Here is a 21,676-nt window from a genome sequence, read left to right on the forward strand (position 1 = left end):
ATATAAACATATAACAATGCAAGTTCCAAAAAATTAAGTATAATAGATTGTAGAAAGTGCTTAATAGAATTTTAAGAAAGCGATCAATCACAAACAATGTAGTTACAAAAGCTAGTTAATTTAAGAGAAGAAATGAATGAATAAACACACCTGCATAAAAAATTCAGTAAAAAGGACAAGAAAATACAAATTGTGTTCCTCTTAAGAACACCAACGAGCAAGACTTAGGTACGTCACAGCGGAGGGGAAACAGATGTAGCTCTACTCTCTCTATGCCACTACATGTGGAATAGTTCAGCTAAATCATATTAGAAGATAGTTACGAATGAATTTTGTTCAGAAACTTGAAAACCTTAGATTATTTAATGAATGCTGGCCTCATAGGCTAAAAAGGCAGATTTGCTTCCAATTCATTACCCGCTGTTAAGTTTGAGTCCAATTCCATCCCAAAATGACTAGCCACATAGGAGGCCTATTACTCAATTTTATTAACCAAAAACTTACTTAATACTTATCTATGTGGGACTATTCCTACTAATACTCTCCCTTACCATGTTAAGATTGAGTCTGATTCCATCCCAAAAATGACTAACCATTTAGGAGGTCTATCGCTCTATCTTACAAACCAATGAACTTACTTAATACTTATCCATTGGGATTATTCCCGCTAACACCATTATTAGTAATCAGTCACATAGATAATAGAGAACTTGGGAGCAGACAAAAATGCATGTGCACACTTCCTATAGGACACGAGAATTCAAATACTCTTTCTTGTATAGCATAAATTCCATAAATAAAAGGAAAATGTCTGCATTAATAATATATCCAGGGATTAGTGCTAATATCCAGATATTAATCTGGCATGTTCATGGATGGCATACAGATTTATATTTGAAGGGCACTAGACCACTAAAAATGAACTCCTAAACATTGATATTCAAAGCTATGATAGTTTGATGCAAAAACAAATGCTTTATAATTAAATAGTATCACCAAAACTCAGCAGAAATTTAACGATAAATGGAAATAATGAACTCTACATTCAAGATGGAATTTTGTGTCAATCTGCAAAAGGGTCTCCTGGAAACCTTCTATATTGAGCATGTGACACAGTGAAGAAAAGACTTCTTCAACAATGTCAGCTAAAAGACATCGTTAATCTCTTAATCTGACTCTAGTCTGTTACCAAAAGCTTGAATTGAGAAAGTGCAGAGAAGGGAAAGAAGTTACCTCAATAGAACTATCACGTGCCACCTAGAATTCTGCCTCTGAGCATAACATCTTGACCATAAAGTAAACTGTGGAATAACTCAATGTCCTGAAATGTGACAATAAAATAACCAATTATTTTAGTAAACTTAAAACGAAGTAGTTGCAAATCCAGAATAGAATGGAATAACAGTTACCCTGGATGCAATTATGCCATTTCCACTCTCACTACTTTAGCAGCCTAAGACCATGAGTGCACCCAAATGAACTAGGACACTGGCCACAGACTATTTTGCTTGGTGCAATCCAAAGCTCTTTCCTCCCTTTAATGAAGGCAAAAGTTTCTTCATGATGAAAAGAAAAACAAATATGGTCTGCAAACTTCTTACCATCAATTAAAAGAACAAACAGTACTGGATAGAGTAAGAATTTCAGTAGATTGGCACCAATAAGCCGGTACAACCAAGCAAACCAATCTCCTCGGATCATGTTAGGTTGATATAGCTAAGTATAAGCAAGAGTTTCAGCTGCTATTTAATCCTAAAACACCTCCATGTATTCCATCAAGGTTTAGCTGGAGTTTTGTACATGTTCAACAAAGTAAAACCACTTCTGCTGGAAAATTAAGAACCAAATTCTAACTATCCCCACGACAATGAGTAAGAATAGAAGGAAAATAAGCCAATTATAGGACAGAACTTTTTGCAATATTTTCAAAGACATTTAACAGAAAAGAAATAAAAACAAAACAATTTCATGAACATCCGTTAAGAGAAAAAAAATCACTCTGCTAAAAATCTTTGTTAGCACTCATTGGCAGAACACGAACATACACCCTACTCATTCTTCCAAGCATACAAAATCAAAGAGAAACCTCGTCCTTGCGATTGGGGCTCTCTGAAAATCTGCGAAGAAGACCAAGACTGCATAGACGGGTCGCCAACATGACTAGACCACAGTTTCTCGGCAGAGAGGCACGTTTGAAACATGAAAACCGCACTTCCCATGGTACTACTGAATAGCCAATTGTGGACATCCCAAGAGACTTCTACAGGAATCCCATCAACCAAAATGGTCTGATTCCCCCGAAATTTCCAGGTGAGTCGCTTCACCTGCATCACCATCTTCTTGTCAATCCGGATCGAGAGGCAAGGATCTTTCGGCCCTGTCGTTTCGCACTCTATCAGAATATCATGGACCTGCCCATTTTCGCTGAACTGGGATTTTGTACAATACACCTTTTTACCGAATATATTCTCCCTTTTAGATACGAAAGCTGCATTTGAAGGAGGAGGTGTAGCGTTAGTCTTTCTGTATGCCTCTTTAGTCAAATCACCGAGAAGAAGAGCCATTTCGTGATCGAACACCACAGCGAGATAGAACCCTTCCAAAGGCTCAGGAGCAGAGCCGAATTTAGCAGAGGAGAGATCCCAATAGATGTCGACTGTGGTGCTATCCACGTCTACACTCTTGGACCCCTTTCTCTTAGAAAAGAGAGATGGTTTGATGTCAACTTTACATAGAGAGTGCTTAGTAGAATCATCTATTCCAACAGTGAGACCCTGACCCATCAAATTCTTGCTCCATGTGACGGTGATCAGACAAGACCGGCCACCTAATCGACTCCGGTAAACACAAGTGACCGAATTTTGAGCCGTTTTGCCAGTCCCGGAAGAAGAATCTGCGACTTGGACTCCATTTTCCCCAAAACAAGAAGGAAAATCCCTCATCCTGAGAATCAATGCCTAACTTAAGCCTCTTTATCTCCCTCTCTCAAGCAATCTTTTCTCTCTTTTTCTTCCCGGCCAAACATAAGAAATCCAGATTGCTTCCTCTTCTTATTCTGCCATCCACAGCATGAAAATCTAATTTTTCTAGCCTAGAAGATTAAAAGCCGCAGATTTGCGAACTACTAAATTCATGAAGCAAAATCTGATGACTCATTCAACCGAGAATTTGAGAACCCACAAGCCAGAAGTGGCAGAAACTGCCGCTCCAGGAAAGCATATGATCAGGTTTTCTTTTGACAGCGAAATGGGTCAGCTAAATTACAGGACAAAGGGCCATTAAACCAGAGACAAACAAGGGGAATATGGGCAGTAAAAAAAGGAGGGAAGGAGACCAACAGGTACTCGTTTCACTGTCAGAGGTCCTGCTAATAACACCATGACTAATATAAACTCAAGAGTAAAGACCCAGAAATGGGAAACATGGAGAAATATCGAAAGACAGCCAAAACATCGACGGGAGGAGGAAGGAGACGAGAAAAATCTGGAAATTGGGTTTCGTTTCGGAAGGCTAGTTTTCAGTTTTCAGTTTTCACTGATTAATCAGAATTTTGGATTTAAGCCACACAAAAAGGCGAAAAGCATGTCTCTCTCTGCTCTCCTTCCCTCTCCCTCATAAAGACATACCCTTTACCTGACATTACCACATGCATGACAACTGAAACCTCAAAGACAAGAGTGCCGACTATCACCCTGAGTCCTAACAGATTCTTTTTGACAGATTTTGAGGACACTTCAAGAGGAGGCTTGATGGCACAATATTAATAACAACTTTTAAGACTCAACCAGTAAAAAATAAATGGAAAACGGTTTCGGATCTGGAACAGTGTTAATGCAGGCACGGGGTGACATTAATCTTGAGATTCTTGATCGTCGAAACCCAGTACAACTCATCCAAAAATACTAGGATTGCAAATACTCAGTCTCAGCTCTCAATAATTATTATATTTATTTATCTACTATAATCTAATGACACCTGCATCACAACTGCAGTAGATTAGGCAGCTTCTTCAGAAAATTGGGTTGAACGAGGCTAGGGTTGGTTGCGACTTGCGTGTGCGTGGTTGAATAGGAGAGCAGATATCATATCCTTTAATTTAACAAATTTTCACGAACAGCGAACCAGCAAATATTTTGATGTTGTTTGATGTTATTCTGTTCCCCCTTGTCAATTTTAATTCTAGAGTGGGTGTTGACCAGAGACTCGAGGTTTCTATTATTTGTATTTATGGAGATGTGTTTATGATACTAAAAATAGCTTTGGTAGCTCTGTCCAAGAAAATTATAAACAAAGCGTGACCAGTCTAAAAGCACAGAGCAATGACGCAGCTATTTGGCCCACCCACCCCACATCCCCCTTCATTATTCTGCCCCTCCAGGCTCCAAGAAAAGAATCATGAAAAAGAAAGAGAGTCGCAGCTTTGATTACCCACTTAAAATCACTATTCAATATTGTTGCTTAATGGTTAAACTTCAGTCAAATATATAAAGTAATGGTTTGTCCTTTTCTTCTTGTTGGTGTTTTGCTTACTCCATTTTCCTCATCTTTTTTCTTCTCCCATAGAGATGTGTATGGGAGGTAATTTCAGATGAGGAAGTCATAAGTGAAGGCAATCAATAAACCCATTTAACTATGTAGGCGAGGGGACGCATGTGAAAAGGCGATGAAGATGTTGGCATAAAAAGATACAAATCCTTGATTCACCACTAAACAATTAGATAATTAAACCCACTTTGGTACTCAAATCTTTTTGGGACAAAGATGATACACGATCTTGAGCGCTTTCAGCTCTTCCTGAAAAGCTCATCCCCATCATGCCCAACAAAGAGGCTAATATGATGCCGGAATTGCTTCTCAATCAAGCAAACCGCCCCTCCCTCTGCTCTCTAATTTCTTTTAGAATGGTGCATAATCCCCCTAAGAACGACCAAATTGGACGGGCAATGTCGTACAATTCTGAGCACGCTTGTCTGGGTTTTAACTTTTCTCTCCTATTAACGCCCGAATGGTAAAGGTCGAACCGTCGGACGACCAAGCGTCAGCGATGACGTTGGCGTCCAATCGCTGGTGCCTGAAAGTCATAAGTGTTCTGGGATATAGGAGAGTCGCAAGAAATAGTGGTGGTGCAGAAGAAGAGCTCTGAAAAAGAGAGATGGCCGTAGTCGGAAAAGTGGTATCCGTCACTGGCGCTTCCTGATTCGAAACTCCTTCAACGACGATACACTGTTAAAGCCACCGTTCGGGACCTCAGTAAGAACTTTTAACTTATCTTATGCGTTTTTTTTTTTGTCCTTGTTATTAATAATTTCGATTAAACGGTTTCGCTAGATTCGTAGAATTATGTTGGAAAATTCGAGTTTGGAGACGGAAACTGTGTGCTGGATTCATTTGGTTAGGTTAAATGAATAGCTAACGTAGACCACCAAAGGAAAGAGAAAGTGCAAGGGAAAGTGCCAGGGAAATTTATTGACATTAACTGTTTATAATTCTTCTTTGTGTAGTTGAAGAGGCTAAAATTACGGAAAAATAATTGGAGTTCATAATCTTTTAAGTTTGATGAAGTCTTTACTGAAAGTGCATCTCAGAGGCGTGTTTATGAGGTTGTTGCAAAACAAGTGGTGGAGGTGAGGCTTCCTGGAGTCTTAATTACTTAAGATATAAGATTTGCTTTGTTTTGCTATCCATCTTTTTCTTTTTCTTCTTAAAAAATGTTGACCTGACTGAAATGGCACTGCAAAATTCTCATTGAATAGATTTATCATAGTGATTTTAATATTATGTGCTGAAAGTATGGTGAATTTCATATTTGACAGTTTAACTTTCCTTAATCTGCTGTTTTCTTTTGCTAAGCTAATCAGTGCATCTGATCCATGTTTTATCAAGAATTCGGTCAATCTGCTGTTTGAAACTATCTAATTAAAGTACACACTATCATAGAGACAGGATGTTTTTCTCATCGATGCTTTTGGGGTTTTTTGGAGAATGTCATGCAACAAACGAAGCATTCTTCTCTTTAGTTGATGTTGCAACAGATAGAATTGAGGGAGCTGGATGATATTAAAACTTTTCATTTTTCTTTGTTTTAAATTTTACAGAAGCACAGTGACTTATTTTATTTTTTTTCAATTTCTTTTAATTTTAATATCTTTTTAGTGTAAACTAGCAGAGTGTCTTAGATGGGTCTAATGGGACTGTGATGGCTTATGGTCAAATCGAGACTGGTAAAACTTACACAGTAGGCCAACTGGGTAAAGATGATCCATCTGAACGTGGGATAATGGTTAGGGCCTCTACCTCTCCTACAACTCATACGGTGTCAATCTCTTATTTACAGGTAAAGTTTGTCTTCTTGAAGGGGAACTAAATAAATAGTGGCATATCTGATCTCTCTTGCATCTCTTCTTGACTAAATCTTCAGTCAACAGCTTCTCATGTAGGAGCTCTGTCTTTCTTCTTGTGTTTCTTCTCCTTCTTCTTTTTGGTTGTGATTGAAGTAATGATTTTGCCAAATGAAAGAAGAGAAGAGAAGAGAAGAAAGGTAGAAGCAACTCAGCTACTAACATGGGAGCTATCAAGACAAAATGGAAGGTGATAACAAGCAGTTGCCAAGAAATCCCCTGATTACCAAATCCATTGGCTTCTAAGTTACTTCGCAATGACTTCATTCCTAGTGATTGAGGAGGGTTCAACAATGTTCTTCTTCATCACAATCTTTTTCCTTGGCACCTAATTTTCTTGGAGAATCACCTCATAGATATAGCTGTGCGCCATCTGTTTTATAATTCAGAAACATTTTTCATTTGCATGAGATGAAAGGAGTAAAATGTTCTGGATTCAGTTGAGATGCAAAAAAGTATACAAAGATCCTGATAAGGGTGGTATAAACGCATTAGCTGAGAATAGTTCCCGTATACCCTACAAGAGACCAAACTTACTAGGCTGCTTTGTGGCTCATTTGGAGGTTAACTTCTGTATAGTATTTATCTGCATTATTAGGGCCATATGTGTCTCAAGAAGTAACTCTCCGAGTATTCTTCTGAATGATGATCCCTAATTTTGGATATGTTTTAGTACTTCTTGATATTGCAAATATTGTTCTTAAACTTGCATGTTTTTTAAATGAATTTGATAAGTCTTATGGAGGGTGAGTGGAGTAAGAAAAGGATATTTGTTTAAGATAGTCTATTGGACTTACTATAAGACTGAAGTGAGGTCCCTGTGGCATCATATTTGTAAATGAAAACCACCACCTTCTCGAGGTGTCTTTCTCACCTTCTGTGAGGGGAATTTTATTTTGCCTTGAATCAGGCTCATTTGAGCCACTTAATTCTATTTGTTAATATTTTTAACAAAATTCATACTGCCCTTTCAAATAATTAACTTCCTGCTGAAAGGTCCTTTCAGTTGAACTTCTACCAACACCAAGCTTGTGGTTTCTTTAACTATCTATTTATTCGTTTAATTATTTTTGTATTAATTAATTAATTATTTTCCTTATTTACTTTGTTAGTTTAGTGTTTAACTCTGTTGATCTTAACAACTGCAGATGATCCAAAGAAGTCAGAACACTTGCTTGCACTGGAAAGGGCCAAGGAAAGACTTTATCTTGCAATACTTTACTGCTGTATACACCATTAAATGGATTTACAATTTATATCCATTATCGAGGCAAACAGAAAGAGGTAAAAGAAAGAGGAGAAAGGTAACTGCTAGTTAACATAAACAGCACACTTATGCTTAGCTCCTTGTTCATCTACTCAAGGTGCTCTTTCCTACGGTGATTCATCATGGTTAGAGCGCTTTTCTAAAAGGAAGGAATATCCTTGATTCCACCACTTGTGCTGTTGTTGGTATCCCCCGAAAGGAAATGTTCAAAATACATGTAAAATTTGACGTAATAATTGGTTGTCGAGTGAGATACTTTGAGTCTCTCTCTCTCTCTATATATATATATATTGTATGAAGATGACTACAGATGTTTAAGGGTATTACAGACTTCTTTAATACGTCCTTTTGTTATATGTGCTGTTCTGAGAGGACTGACATTTGATGAAGCAAGATACAACAGCTTCATTGATCTACAAGACAGGCTTCGTCAGAATATTTGCAGGTAGCTCTCGACCCTTTTTTTCTGATTGTCTTTATTTTGTTTATTTTTGTTCAAATTTATTTCTATTGTCTGTCTTTCCTCTGTGCAGATAAGTATGAGTTTTCAGTTAATAATTCTCATATCTTTCTTTGGTATGTTTTTTGAATTTTTGTATCTCTTCTCCATAGAAGAGGACATTAGTGGCTATTGGAACTCATGATTTGGACACCATTCAAGGTCCTATTACATACAAGGTAATCTTCTCTTCACATTGTACCAGTTGCGTCGCCAAAGACTTAAAGCCTATTTAATCGCTATGGTAGGCCCTCATACTCCCTAGCAAGAAATACTTCTTGCAGAGGGAAATGAAGTGTTAGTGCACAATGTAAGTGCAGAGGGAAATGAAATACAATGAAAAGTATTTTCCCTGAGGAAAGTGAGAGGGAATGTAAAATACTTGTTTGTGTTAATGTGCGCAATGGAAAGTGTTGTGTAAAGTACTTGTTTGTGTTAGTGTGCGCAATGGAAAGTGCAGTATAAAGTATTTGTTTGTGTTAGTATGCATAATGGAAAGTATAATGTAAAGTGTATATAGATTATTTATTAAATAAAATATTTTGATATATCTGACTATCAGAAAATTAAACTAATATTAGTTAATAAATAAAATATATTAAATATACTAATTAAACAAATACTTACTTTTATATTATTAAAATTATAATCAAATTTTAATTTTGTAATATTTAAATATAAAATAATTATACAAATATCGTACTACATAGCGTACTATACAAATATTGTAATAATAAAAATAAAAATAATACAAATATAACTCAACTACCTTTTTAATATAAAAAATTATATCTGTTCATACAAAACTACAACATAAAAAATATTTAGTGGTATTAAAACATAATAATTAATAATTTTGCTACATCTGAATTGCTAAAACATCTCGATAATATGATGTTTTTGTAGATTTTACTGCAGACTCCCTCTGAGTACGTGCGACTAAAATAAATTATTAAAAATAAATAAATAAATAATTTTTAAATGACATAAGATATTTTTTAACATTAAAAACCACTAATTTATTATAATAAATATATATATTTATCAATAACATAATATATTTTTATGTATTATTAATTAATAATATATTGTCACAAAATTTAAAACTATTGGTTTAATTAATTATAGCAATGGGATAATTAAACCAAAACAATTTATTAAATATTTATTTTAACAATATTTTAATTATGACTATTAAATCACTAATTTAATATAGTAATTATAAAATAAATATATTAACTACAAAATTTATTATATAAATAAAAAATATAAATTATTATTTTTACAACGGTTTAATTTTTCCTAACTTAGGAAAAATTAAACCATTGTCTTCCTGCATGTGTCGTCTTCCTCAATGGCAGGAGACTACGGCGACGGGCCAACGGACATGCAACGGAGGCGGCGCTCCAACGGTACACTAAGAGAGCGAAGAGAGGGAGGTCGAAAGGTTCTACAGTAGAGGCTCGGCCTCCTGTGCTCTATGACGAAGGTCGAGAGGGAGAGGAGAGGGAGGCCGAGAGAGAAGAGAAGCCGAAGGTCACGAGAGAGAAAAAAAAAATTCTTTGAAACCTCGTTCGACAGAGGTTCCTCCCCGACAGCGAGATGTATTTGAACGATGGTAAGTGAAATCCAAGCTTGACCCCTCGGATTTCACTTACCATCGTTTTATGCCTGAAACGGGGGAAAGCAAAATACAACTGTATTTCACTTTCCCTGGTCACTTACTGGTGCACTAACGGGTTTCAACCCACTTTCCACGCTGCCCACAAATAGGCCCTAAAGCCGATTTAATCGCTATGGTAGGCCCTCATACTCCCTAGCAGGAAATACTTCTTTATGAGTTCCCAATAGTGTTCTTCTGTATCTCACCCTCTTTTCTCATGAATTGAAACATTTTCACAATTTAAATGATGTTTTTTTATGAATATAAGGGACTATCTTCACATTAGCTGTGTACAAGGGTGCCACATGGGTGTGTAAAAAAATGATTTTCTTATAATGCTATGTCAAGGATTTATATCATGTACATTTACTTTGTTCTCGAGAAAAAAACTAAAAGAGGTTTCAAGCATTGTGCCACAAAAACAGATCAATCCATAATAATGAGTATTGAATTGGGAAATTGGATTGATGTTGTGGATGATATCAAGATGAAGGAGGTATACGAGAAGTAGAAGAAATCTCATAGTCGTTTGCACACATCATATACACCAAAATTTCTATAAGTTTGAAGCCACCAACAAACATTTGATTAAATATTTTCATATTAAAAAGTTAAATATATTTTATTAATTATTTTTTTATATAATTAATTAATTAAATCATCTTAATTCAATTTTTTATTGTTTATCTATTCATCACAAGTTAAAATCTATCTTAATTTATCAATGAAAAATGTAGGTACAACTAGATTGAGTTATTAGACTAATTTTATATAATAATTTGTTTAATATAATTTAATGATGGTTAATATTATATTTAATTACTAGTTTAAGAATGAGAATTTAAACACCGTAAAAATAATATTTTGATATTAAAAAAGTAAGTATTTATTTAATTATTTTATTTTAAATATTTAAATAATTAAATTACCTAATTCAATTTTAAATTATTTATTAATTTATCTCAAGTTAAAAATATATTTTTTTTAAAAATAAAATTTATAAAAGTTAAATGTATCAAAATATTTAATTAATAAAAATACTCTTTACACTTTACACGTAACTTTCCATCGTACACTAAGGTCATTGTCGTAATTTACTTCATTCGTTATACGTCGAAGTACTTCCACTTTAGGAATACAATTATTAGTTGTTCCACCTCATCCGTTCGTCCCTCTTTTGCAAATTTTCGGAATTTTAGATTTTCCGTCACTCGCTTTCGTCGTGTTGAAGGAGGAATGCGTTTTCCAGGTGGCATACAGCCGTAAGATGCCAACTGAGCCATCTGATCTGGAAAAACCCTCTAGTGTTGAACATAATTACAATGGTACCACTCTCTCTGTAAGAAGATTTTTGGATGGTAGCGGATTTCCGCGTTTCTTGCGACCGTTGCGTGGACTCAACGGTAACTTACACTCCTCCAAGACGACATTCCACCGACATGTGTGAAACCGTGCAGCATTTCTTAATTGTTATTACCAAAACTTGCACCATCAGAGCCGCAATTTCGTTCAACAATGATGGTATTATTGTAAATTGTTACTCGTTACTGGAACCAGTGCCACGGACACACATACTGGTAGACGAAGAGCAAGAAGCGGAAAAAGAAGTGCAACAAGGAGAAGAAGATGAGACCTAATTTCTGAGAGATCTCCTCTCTTTCCTGTGCTATGTCCGTGTTTTCTTTCTGTTAGTTGGGTTTTTTTCGGAGGAGAGGAGTCATGGGAGAGTCGAGTGATTCCGTCTCTGTCGACATTGAGATGATACCGTTGGGAGGAAAGGTAGGGGGTTCTAGGATATCTCTATTTCTTATCCAATGTAGATCTTCTTCTATTTTTAGGAGTGCTTCGATTTCTTTATATCCTTTTTTCTTATTATCTTTACCAGCGAACCTTTCAGGAATGCCTGGTGGAGACGAGCAAAGGTGCTATCTCTGTTTTCGTTTGCGGAGATGAAGAGAAGCCTGCTTTGATCACTTATCCGGATGTTGCTCTCAATTGTATCTACTATCTGCCACTTTATTTACCCAATTTTCGGAAATCGATGAAACACTTTTTCTTTTTCAAACATCGGAAGCTCATTTATTTTCTTTTTCTTATCTTATTTTAATTCGTATTTTCATGTGGCTTTTTTATCAGTCTCATTCCATTATACTTTTTTTCAATATGGTTTTGCAGATATGACTTGCTTTCAAGGCCTCTTATTCTGTCCTGATGCTGCCTCTTTGTTACTTCATAACTTCTGCATTTACCACATTGATGCACCGGGACATGAGGTCCGTTTTAACACTCCTCCCATTCTGCATCAACGATGTACATTTTATTAAATTAAAAGTATTTTTTCACCATCTGTTCAAGAGTCCCTGCAGTTGGGTGCTGCTGCCATCCCTTCCAATGTTCCCCTTGCCAACGTGGATGATCTCGCAGACCAGGTTGCCGAAGTTCTTGATTTCTTTGGGTAAGTAGACACAAACTCGCGATAAGGATATGATGCATCTTTTTTCCCCCTGGAATTTACGCTTCCATGTTACTTAATTTCTGTGCAGGCTCAAGGAGGTACTTTGCTTGGGCGTCTCAGCTGGGGCTTACATCCTTGCACTATTTGCAGTAGGTGTAGATGTTCCTCTGTCTGTACAATATTGATAGTTTTCGGGCTCAGAATGTTATTATAATCTTATTTGCTTTTGCCTATCCACATTGTGGCAGACAAAGTACAAGAATCGTGTTCGTGGGTTAATCCTTGTTTCACCTCTCTGCAAAGCACCTTCGTGGGCAGAATGGTTTCGCAATAAGGTTGTAATGTGCAAAACTCCTATTGCCAATTGGACAGAATCAGTTTAATGTGGTGAAGAAGGTGCTTTAACTTAGTTCATACTACAGGTGCTACTGAATTTGCTCTACTACTATGGCATGTGTGGTATTGTGAAGGAGTGCCTGCTCCAACGGTATTTCAGTAAGGTACCAAGTTGGCTCATTTCATGAATTAATTTCCCCACTAGAAATGCCTAAATATCAATTTGTTGGAGTTGGTTTCAGGATGTACGTTGTGGGATGCATAATGCAGAGTCAGATATTGTTCAAGCATGCAGAAGGGTAAGTGCTGTCAAGCACAATTTGGCATTTCAAGTCTTTTCTGTTTGTATTACTATTTGGACTTTCCAACAACCTTCAGATTCTACCCTGAGAGTAAAAATGTCGCATTGATGTCTCTGTTCCTTTTTTATTTATCGTGTATCTGCAGTTGTTGGATGAAAGGCAAAGCCCAAATGTCATGCGCTTTATTCAAGCTATTAATCAGTGAGTCCTGTTTTCCATTCGGTTTCCAACATTTCATTTAGCTCTATTGCTTAATTCAGTTCTCTTGAACTGAAATAATTACGTGATGAACTAAAATAACATGAAATATGGTATATGTTGGAAAGATGGATTGTTCATGTACCATTATGCTATGTTGTTATTTTTTTTCAACTCCAAGAGTATCTATTGCAATTTTTTCAAAGAGAACTTCATTTGGAAAGTTCAAGGGCTCAGCTTGGTGTTATTCTGTTTCCAATCATCATAATATTAGCTCATGTTACGGGGTTCTCCTGAAGTGTTCCTTTTTTTGCAATAATTTGTAGAGAGAACTTGTATACTATTTTCTTTGCACTTTCTGCTTTCACTTCTTTTCCTGGTTTGATCATTATATACTAATCTTTTTAAGCTGGTAATCTCTCAAAGTTCATTCATTGTACTAAAAGATAAATAATGTAACCCGCTGGTACTCCCGTCGCGGCTGTCGAACCTTCCCGCCCGTCAATGTCACCTGTCGTCAGCTCTACCGATTGTCCCCATTGGTACTTGTCTGTGCTGCTCCATGCCAGACTTTCCCCCACCCCTGCTCGGTGTCGTCTCTGCAACATCGTCGAATGGACGACAGGATAAGCGGAGAGTGAATGGGAGAGGAAGAAGAGGACTCGAGGACTAACCTGATTTGAGAGATTTTTGAAGATTCCTCGTCGTCCCCGAAGGTCCGAAAAAATTTAAGTTACCGAGCCGGCTCGCGAGCTTGTGAACCGAACCGAGGCTCGGTTGAGCTCGGCTCGTATAACTAAACGAACAAAACCTTGATCTCGAATTCGATTCAAGATCGAGATGGGTCAAGCCAAACTGATCCAGAGCCGAGCCGAACCGAACCGAACCGAACTTGAACCTTTCGCGAATTGGCTCGGTTCGATGCCACCCCTATCTATATGTAAGGAGATTCTCATTGGAGTCAGCAAGGGTCATGCTATAGAAGAAAGTAATTCAAGCGGTCATAAAATATTAAAAAAATAAACTTTTTATGTCAAATTAGGTATAAAATTAAAGTTCATTGAGTCTAGTTGATATCAGAAGTACTAAAGGTCAGTTCTGTTGAAAATTCTCATTTTTTTTATTTTCTCTCATATTATTTCTCCATGTATTGGGGTGAATTGAGTTTCTTTTTCTCCTTGAATCCTAGTTTTTTAGCCAAATTTCTCTTCTAATCTAAGATTTTTGCTCAGAATTAATCACTCCATGAAATATGCAAAAATTTCTTGCTTCAATGTTGTTTTAAAATTTTGCTTTTTCGTGGTCACCTCCAAAAAAATTATACTTGGTCAAATTTATTAAGTTCAACCACTATAGTCTCCCCTAGTTTTTTTTAAGATCATATTCGATATTCTTTTAGAAGTATGAGTGTTGCATAATCACTTCCTTCTGGTTAAAGTTTTTTTCCTTTAATATTTTTCAATTTATCTTCTTGCATTTTCATCACTTCAAAACAATGCAGGTTGAGTATTGGAGTGTGCCCAACATCCAGGTTGAGTCAAATCTTTTATTCTTCACCCAAAAAGTGATTTATGTTTGAGCTACCCTTAAAAAGTGAGAAGTCTCTTTGTTAAGCCCTAAAGTTGGGCTATTTTTCCTCCTTTAAAATTGAGTGGAGTGTGTTTCAGATTATGACCATTTTGATTGGTGTATGGAGTTTTGTCGTACAACTAGGAGTGATTTTCTTCTCCCACATTATGTTTTGTGCAAGTTGGATCTCTATGTCCTTTTCATCCCCAGCTTGAGGGGGGTGAGTAGAAGAAGAAGTGCAAAAAAAAGTATTTTGTTCCACATATTATGCTAATTTTTATGTGACCAAAATATTCAAAAAACGGGGAGAACAAATGATGAAAATTTAACATCTATGAAAAAAAAATAGCCAATGAAGATTGGAGACCAAAAATCATTTTTCATTATAAAATCCAACTTAAGGGGGAATGTTTAAGAGTTTTACGTGACTATCATAGCAAGAAGTCTCCCAGAGTTAGAATTAATATGGTAGAGCCTTACAGGTGTCTCACAGGAAGTCTCACAAAAGAGTCTCAATTAAAGGTGTTTTAGTTATGTTAGTCTTCTGTTTATATTCAGTTGTTCAATTGTTCTAGGAGTTATCTTTTAGTGTTTAACATTGAGTGTAATTGGAATAAGGGTAGTTTAATTGTAATTTGATTCTACTTGTTTCCTTAGGTTCATTGTACTCAAATTACATCAAGTCAATGAAGCTTTTTTTTCTAGAAATTCAACAATATTCCTTTGGAGATAGGGCATGTGCTGCCCAATATCAACAATCATCGATGTGTTGACCATCAACTAAAACTAAGTATATAGTTAAGGAACAAGTACCATGTACATGGTTAAAATAAAGCAAACTTCGGAGATTGAAAGTCTTTATCAATTATGTATAAGAATCACTGTGTAACATCCTGACTTGTTTTGAATTTTTTATTTCTACCTCTTTTGTTTATTCTTAGGAAATCCCTTTTTTGTTTCTTGTTCCTGATTTAAAGAATACAATTCAATAAATTCTAAAAAGTTCTATATTAGCTACCATTTAGATTTATGGCTACCGCTGAGCATGTATTCTAACTACTTAGAATGTTTATTACTATTCCTCTCCTTACAAAATTCATTTTAATAATTTCTAAAATGTCTGAAATCTCTGCCGCATGCATTGGGTCCGTTTGATTGTTTCTACAAATTTGCCTTTCCTTTAGAGCGATAGGGTTCAGTTGATTAAACAACTTAAAACAAACCTTTTTCTCTCTCTTTCATGCCCTAGAGAGATTCACACCTTCCAGTGATATTATTGTGTCCCGCAAACATCAGTGCCTCTCCTCTGTCACATAAATTGGGAGATAAAAATTTCCTTCTACATTGACCCTGACAACTGGACCTATTTGGTCATTTATCGTCAACCATGCTGCTATGGGTGACTTGGCTGCAAATATATAAGTTTAATATTACCATTTTATGGTGAAGATGCTTGTTTTAGTGGTTTAATAATACTTGAAGCAAAATAAAATCATTAGATGGGTAACATTTTTTCTGCCCTTTTTCATTTGCAGGAGACATGACCTGACAGAAGGATTGAAAAAATTGACTTGCAGAACTCTCATTTTTGTTGGTGATTGCAGTCCTTCCTTTTTTGAAGCTATTTACATGAATTCTAAAATGGATAAAAAGAGGAGTGCACTTGTGGAGGTAATCCCATTTTCTTGTTTCATAAGGCATGATATGTAACTGCTTATAAAACTGTTAGTAGTTCTTGTGAAAGGCCTACTTTTCCAATTCTTCTCTCCTAAATTGTGCATCTAGAAAAAGAGACCATCATTTCCACAAAAAATCAAACTTGTGGCGCGTTGGTGCCTGCCTTCGTCATTTAGTTGTGCTTTTGCATCAGTACAGAAAGTTTTGAGTGAGAATGGTATAAGTTGGCAAATTATTGGTCTAAGAGAGGTTCTTTTCAGTTAAATGATGTCTCGAAGAATGAGAAACTTCGTTTAAGTGGTGTAGAGATGACCAGTTTCTACCTTTACTTAAAATCTACAGTATATGGAATGCAGGTTCAAAGATGTGGCTCTTTGGTGACAGAGGAGCAACCTCATTCCATGATCATCCCGATCGATTTTTTTCTGATGGGCTTTGGTTTCCACAGACAACCAATTCCATATTCAATGCCGCTCTCAAGCCCCACTAGTTCTTCGGGCAGTTCTTCATACATACCACCGGAACTACTTTCACCAGAGAGTTTGGGACTCAAACTCAAACCCATCAGGACCCGTGTTCCTGTATAAGATGAGATACCCTTCCATTACAATCATGGCCACAGAGTATTCTTTTCCATCTATACCCATATGTAGCACCCATTTGTAGATAAATCTACTCAACCTTGACGTGTGTAAACCATTTACCATTAGTATTTTTTTTTTTTTTTTGTACACTTGATTTTCACTGTCAGCGAAGGTCATCCCGCTACCGTCATCAAAAATTTCATTCTTTGATTCTATAATTGAGACCGGAGCTTTCCGGCGAGTTTCTTGACAATAACTATCTGCTGATTCTGCCCAGCCGTGCACCCAAAAAAATCATCCCCTGATTCTACAGCTGCGACCGAAAGTTTCCCGGCGAGTGCGAAAGCTGTTACTCCTTAATGAACCAGAGTATTTATGACAATTACTGTTTGCAGATTTTGCACTACGAAAAACTTTGACTTGTTTGGAGAAACACATACTAGTATTTGATACAGAGATACTTTGATGAAGAGTTATTCCAGACAAAACTAAAAAAGGTACGACACAGCGAAACACCAGGCAATCAACACGCTCAATATTTCAGTGTGGAGCCTTCTTTAAGCTGGCCAAGTCCAACTTGGAGCCATATATCTTGCGGAGGGCTTCCATGCACCAGCCATGTCCATCATCCACGGTCGGCATCCTTACTTCAATAAAAGGTGTAACAGGCGCAGCTGATCCAGGAAGAACTACACCAGCCAGCACTCTCAGCACATTCGAAGCATCTATATCCATGCAGACGTTGATCTCTGGGATCCCCTTTGGCCCAGGAGAGATACCGGAGATTTTGAAAAATCCCAACAGATGATTGTCCTTCACCTGATTTCCCTCTCCTTCGTATACTTCAACCAGTGCCTCAGTTTGGTTATCCTGTGCAGTCGTGAATAACAAATCTTTTCTCGCTGGGACTGTGGTGTTCCTGTATATAATTGGCACACACGTTTCCCCATCTGCTCGGATTCCAAGGCTCATTGTGGTTGCCTGGATGGTTAGAAGATCTAAACGTCCAGTAGGATCAGTGACGCCAGATGCCACAGCTCCTTCCAGTGCAGCACCGCAAGCTGCTGCTTCTAAGTGGTTCATACCATCATATGGTTTCTCCTTCTTACATAACCCCAGTACCAGACGGGAGATTTTGGGAATGTATGAGCAACCTCCAACAAGTATGACATCAACTATGTCCTCCGCAACCACTTTTGCATCATTTAAGCACTGATTTATGAGATCCTTACATACCTCAAAGACTTCATGATTCATTGCTTCAAACTCTTCCCTTGTCAAGTTTGTACGTATTTTAGATCCATTGGCCAAATCAACGTTTAGCAAAACACTGGTCTGTGAGGAGAGCTTGTGAATTGCATCTTGAGTAGCTATTCTGAGCATCCCCATAGATTTGATTTCATTTATGCCATGGCTTGCACAGAAACAATCAAAATTAGGCAGAACATGACGCATAACGTTTTGAAGTATATCCTCCCCTCCAACAGCAGCTCCAGACAAAGCTTTAATCTGTGAGACTCCTCCAGCAGTGGCTGCTATGGCTACATCACAGTAGCCTGCACCCATATTAAAAATAAGTGCAACCTTTTCGTACCCGCTTCCCAAATTATCCTGTATGATCTGCTGCTGCTGTTGAGCATATAGAAGGGCCACAGCTGTTGGCTCCGGCATTAGCCTAAGGACAAGGAGCCCTGCCATGGCACAAGCACGCTCGATTCGAGTCTGCTGGAATCTACTAAATGAGGCTGGAATTGTCAAAACAACATTTCGTATTGCTCTCCTCAGCCTGACCTCTGCCATAGCTCTCAATTCCACCAAAAAGATTGCTAAGACTTCTTCAGGTGTGGTGGATCTCCAGACATTATTCACCAAGGCTGCAATAAAAGGACGAGCTCCAATACTCAAAGTCTGCACCAGAAAAGGAAGCATCTTACTGGAATGAACAACTGGGTCTGTGTCCAACCGACCAACCAAACGCTTCGTGTTAAAAATAGATCGTCCTGAAAATATTTCATTTTCATCATGGCCCAATTCCTCGTTCACTCCTCCTGAAGGGATTTCATTGTCAAACATAACATAAGTGTGCATCCTTTTCTGGTTTCTGGTGTTCTTGAGGAGTTCTAAACATGAACCATTCCATATTGCTATGCTGCACTGAGAGGTCCCAAGGTCAATTCCCAAGGCAGGCTCAGGGAAATTGGGCATTTTTTGGTCCTCTCCAGGAGCTTCACTATCAGACGCCACCGTGTAGACAGGTTCCGCCATTTCCACCATTTCTAATGGACAACAAAATGAATCAATGAGAAGTAATAACAAATACACTATCTCATATATAATGATAAGACAAACGGAGGAAGATAACAGCAGATGCCATGAACTAACAGAAAAGCTAACTATGCCAGATATCCGGGACTTCTGACAGATCGCCAGACTCTAATTGGAGAACAAACCCTCCGACAACTCATCAGTTTTCCGGAGTAAGCTCCATATACAGATGTATAACATGCCTATTATATTTGATGATCCTTTCACCGAGCCAGAGGAATATGTGTTACAGCGCATATCCATTAGAGGGAATTTAAACCCCATAATCAAATTAAGCAGCAAGAACAAAATCGAATTTTCAACGGGTGATTCCTTTTCAGCATACAAAGATGAAAGCGTTGTTTCAATTCGAATTTGAAACGGACTTACCTCTTCCCATAAAACGGACTTTAGCTGTTTTGACACTTCCAACTATTCTTAATTCTTTCATTCACTAGTTAAGAGGTAAAATAGCTGATTTGGTAGAAAATGGGTAGAAACATTCCCCAATAACTCAAGACGTTGTCCAGACTTTTTCCACAAGAAATAATTCTCACTTTATTTGGACGCCATGATCGTTCTTACCGGCGCCTAAAATTTAGTGAATAAAATGAATTTCTCTGAGAACACATACTCTACAATAATCAAGCCACCTACAGCTCAAGAGGCAATTTCAGACACTAATAGCACACAGTGAATAAAACAAGAAGGAAAGAAAAACATTCTGTAGAGAAAAATAGAAAAGGAGATTAACAAACTCACAGGATCTTTTCGCAGGCGACAAGGGCAGTCGTGAGGAAACCAAGCAGGCCGAAGATCGGAGAAGCGCCAGTAAATAGAGAAAGAAGAACAGGAGCATGTTCTGGAGAAATCCTGATGTCTATTTTTTCTTTTGAAAACTAGAAGGAAAGAAACGCGGGGAGTTTTCGAGAAGGGTCTCGGGGTGGGAAGTTCGGCATATGTGAAAAACCGTCAGAAAACAGATGACACGTCACGAAACAAGATTGGACGGACAATGCAATTTACGTAGTCGTTGATGAGCCTGACTAATCACTGGCCAGATTTGAATGGAAGCCGTCAGGGGACCTGGGTCCCTGGTTGCTCGTCCCGCTCGCGAAAATGCACCAGCAAAGGGTGCAGTCTTGCAGTCCCAATCCTTGCAAGGGCTCAGGATTCATCCCATTTTAACGCAACCTTGTAGATACTCTAAATCGTGCAATTAGATATAAATTTGATAAAGATATAAGATTATAAAATAAAATAAAACATACAAATTACAAGTTCAATCATTAAACATGAAACTAGTAGAGTAACTCTGTAATAAGGTTAGAAAAATGGGTAATTTTTTGCTTATTTTCAAGTATACCTTCTATTATGTTTATTTTGTAGGGGTAGACTATTCTACACAAAACCACTCACTCACTCACTCAAACAAACCTTGTTATTTTGTCATGGCTAACGTTATGTAAAATCCTTTATGTCTGCAATGTAGAAGTGGATATATACAAGATTTACCCAATTGAAACCACCTTCTCCTAGTTTTGATTCAATTTTCTTGAGAATTATAGTTAGACCTCTTTGAAGGTCTCAACTCAAACCCACCATTGATAATCGGCATCATTGGGAAATCTTCTTGGAAAGGGATATGATGAACACCAATTATATGCCATAGTACAATGTCATTGTTCCCAATTCCTCTATTCCTGCTAAATTCACTTGAACAAGTAACTAATTTGTTCTTCAATCTTAAATGAGGTCAAAATAAATGAACAAGTTGCAAACCACTATTGGCTTTTGAAGATACATTCAATCTCTTAATTTGTTTATGAAATTTGTAACAGTCAAATTTTAAAATATACCAACAAGATTTATGAATAATACCTTAGACTCCAAACAACAACTTGTTATTAGAAGCTAGATTGAACCACCTCTTTGCATTGATTAAGAGTGATATTTATAATTTATAACAGAAAAGATAAATGCAATCATCAAAGATCTTATCTCCTAAACCATAGAGAAGATAATCTTTTATAATGCCCCCTCAAGATAAGTCACGGTTAGAGAAACCAATTTTGTCTCTTAGCAAATAAAATTGTGAACATGACTTTGTAAGGAGATCATATTTGATAAGGACAAATTTGAGCCAAGAGGGAGAGTCTTAAATTTGGGTTAGTTATTTGCAATGAGGGTTTTCGATGAATAGGTTTGGGGCCATCAAAACGAGTTGGGCTGAAAAACAAGAGCAGCATTATGCGCTTGGAAGTCAATCATGGCCTAAGAGAAAGAAACACATTTTGATAAGTATAACTTCTTTTTTGTACCTAAAGTAAAAATACCAAGAAATATGCAGAGAATTTAGAAATATAGGCAAATTTTGTTAAAAGGTAAAACTGGAAATTGAAGCATAAAAATCTCTCTTCAAAG

General features: G+C 37.0%; 3 protein-coding genes and 1 long non-coding RNA gene across 7 annotated transcripts; 2 read left to right on the forward strand and 2 right to left on the reverse strand.

The window, feature by feature from the left end:
• Positions 1–1,911: 1,911 nt before the first annotated feature.
• Positions 1,912–3,595, reverse strand: LOC137950661 (uncharacterized). The gene has a single exon (XM_068797245.1). It carries the CDS (start codon positions 2,940–2,942, stop codon positions 2,049–2,051), a length of 894 nt encoding a protein of 297 aa, XP_068653346.1. The 5' UTR covers positions 2,943–3,595; the 3' UTR covers positions 1,912–2,048.
• Positions 3,596–5,013: 1,418 nt separating this feature from the next.
• On the forward strand, positions 5,014–8,667 carry LOC137950749 (uncharacterized). 3 transcript variants are annotated; one of them, XR_011111990.1, is made up of 5 exons: positions 5,014–5,250; positions 5,502–5,624; positions 6,167–6,334; positions 7,547–8,110; positions 8,278–8,667. It is a non-coding gene; the product is annotated as an uncharacterized lncRNA (long non-coding RNA). The 3 variants fall into 3 exon arrangements; XR_011111989.1 differs by having other exon boundaries at positions 5,014–5,624; XR_011111991.1 differs by lacking the exon at positions 5,502–5,624.
• A 2,661-nt stretch (positions 8,668–11,328) lies between these two features.
• Positions 11,329–17,150, forward strand: LOC137950851 (protein NDL2-like). Of its 2 annotated transcripts, none has more exons than XM_068797496.1 (11): positions 11,329–11,606; positions 11,713–11,824; positions 12,003–12,100; positions 12,194–12,282; positions 12,371–12,431; positions 12,531–12,617; positions 12,705–12,782; positions 12,861–12,917; positions 13,066–13,121; positions 16,223–16,358; positions 16,721–17,150. In XM_068797496.1, the coding sequence occupies exons 1-11, from the start codon at positions 11,547–11,549 to the stop codon at positions 16,949–16,951; spliced, it is 1,065 nt and encodes a 354-aa protein (XP_068653597.1). In that variant the 5' UTR covers positions 11,329–11,546; the 3' UTR covers positions 16,952–17,150. The 2 variants fall into 2 exon arrangements, with proteins under 2 accessions (XP_068653597.1, XP_068653599.1); XM_068797498.1 differs by having other exon boundaries at positions 11,331–11,606; positions 11,725–11,824.
• A 137-nt stretch (positions 17,151–17,287) lies between these two features.
• On the reverse strand, positions 17,288–20,167 carry LOC137950850 (heat shock 70 kDa protein 8-like). Its single transcript, XM_068797495.1, has 2 exons — positions 20,015–20,167; positions 17,288–19,224 (listed from the first exon to the last, which is right to left on the reverse strand). The coding sequence occupies exon 2, from the start codon at positions 19,220–19,222 to the stop codon at positions 17,489–17,491; it is 1,734 nt and encodes a 577-aa protein (XP_068653596.1). The 5' UTR covers positions 19,223–19,224; positions 20,015–20,167; the 3' UTR covers positions 17,288–17,488.
• Between the last annotated feature and the right edge of the window lie 1,509 nt (positions 20,168–21,676).

Source organism: Aristolochia californica, unplaced genomic scaffold (genome assembly GCF_029961685.1).
Source record: "Aristolochia californica isolate CCGP_79_NKW_82.1479 unplaced genomic scaffold, dmAriCali1.0.hap1 SCAF_14, whole genome shotgun sequence".
Classification (NCBI taxonomy): domain Eukaryota; kingdom Viridiplantae; phylum Streptophyta; class Magnoliopsida; order Piperales; family Aristolochiaceae; genus Aristolochia; species Aristolochia californica.

Bases quoted from the DNA above. Each gene is read 5' to 3' on its own strand.
- LOC137950851 (XM_068797496.1), top strand. From the start codon at position 11,547: ATGGGAGAGTCGAGTGATTCCGTCTCTGTCGACATTGAGATGATACCG. The intron at 12,918-13,065 runs GTAAGTGCTGTC...GTGTATCTGCAG, and splicing joins TTGTTCAAGCATGCAGAAGG to TTGTTGGATGAAAGGCAAAG. The intron at 16,359-16,720 runs GTAATCCCATTT...TATGGAATGCAG, and splicing joins AGAGGAGTGCACTTGTGGAG to GTTCAAAGATGTGGCTCTTT.
- LOC137950850 (XM_068797495.1), bottom strand. From the start codon at position 19,222: ATGGTGGAAATGGCGGAACCTGTCTACACGGTGGCGTCTGATAGTGAA.
- LOC137950661 (XM_068797245.1), bottom strand. From the start codon at position 2,942: ATGAGGGATTTTCCTTCTTGTTTTGGGGAAAATGGAGTCCAAGTCGCA.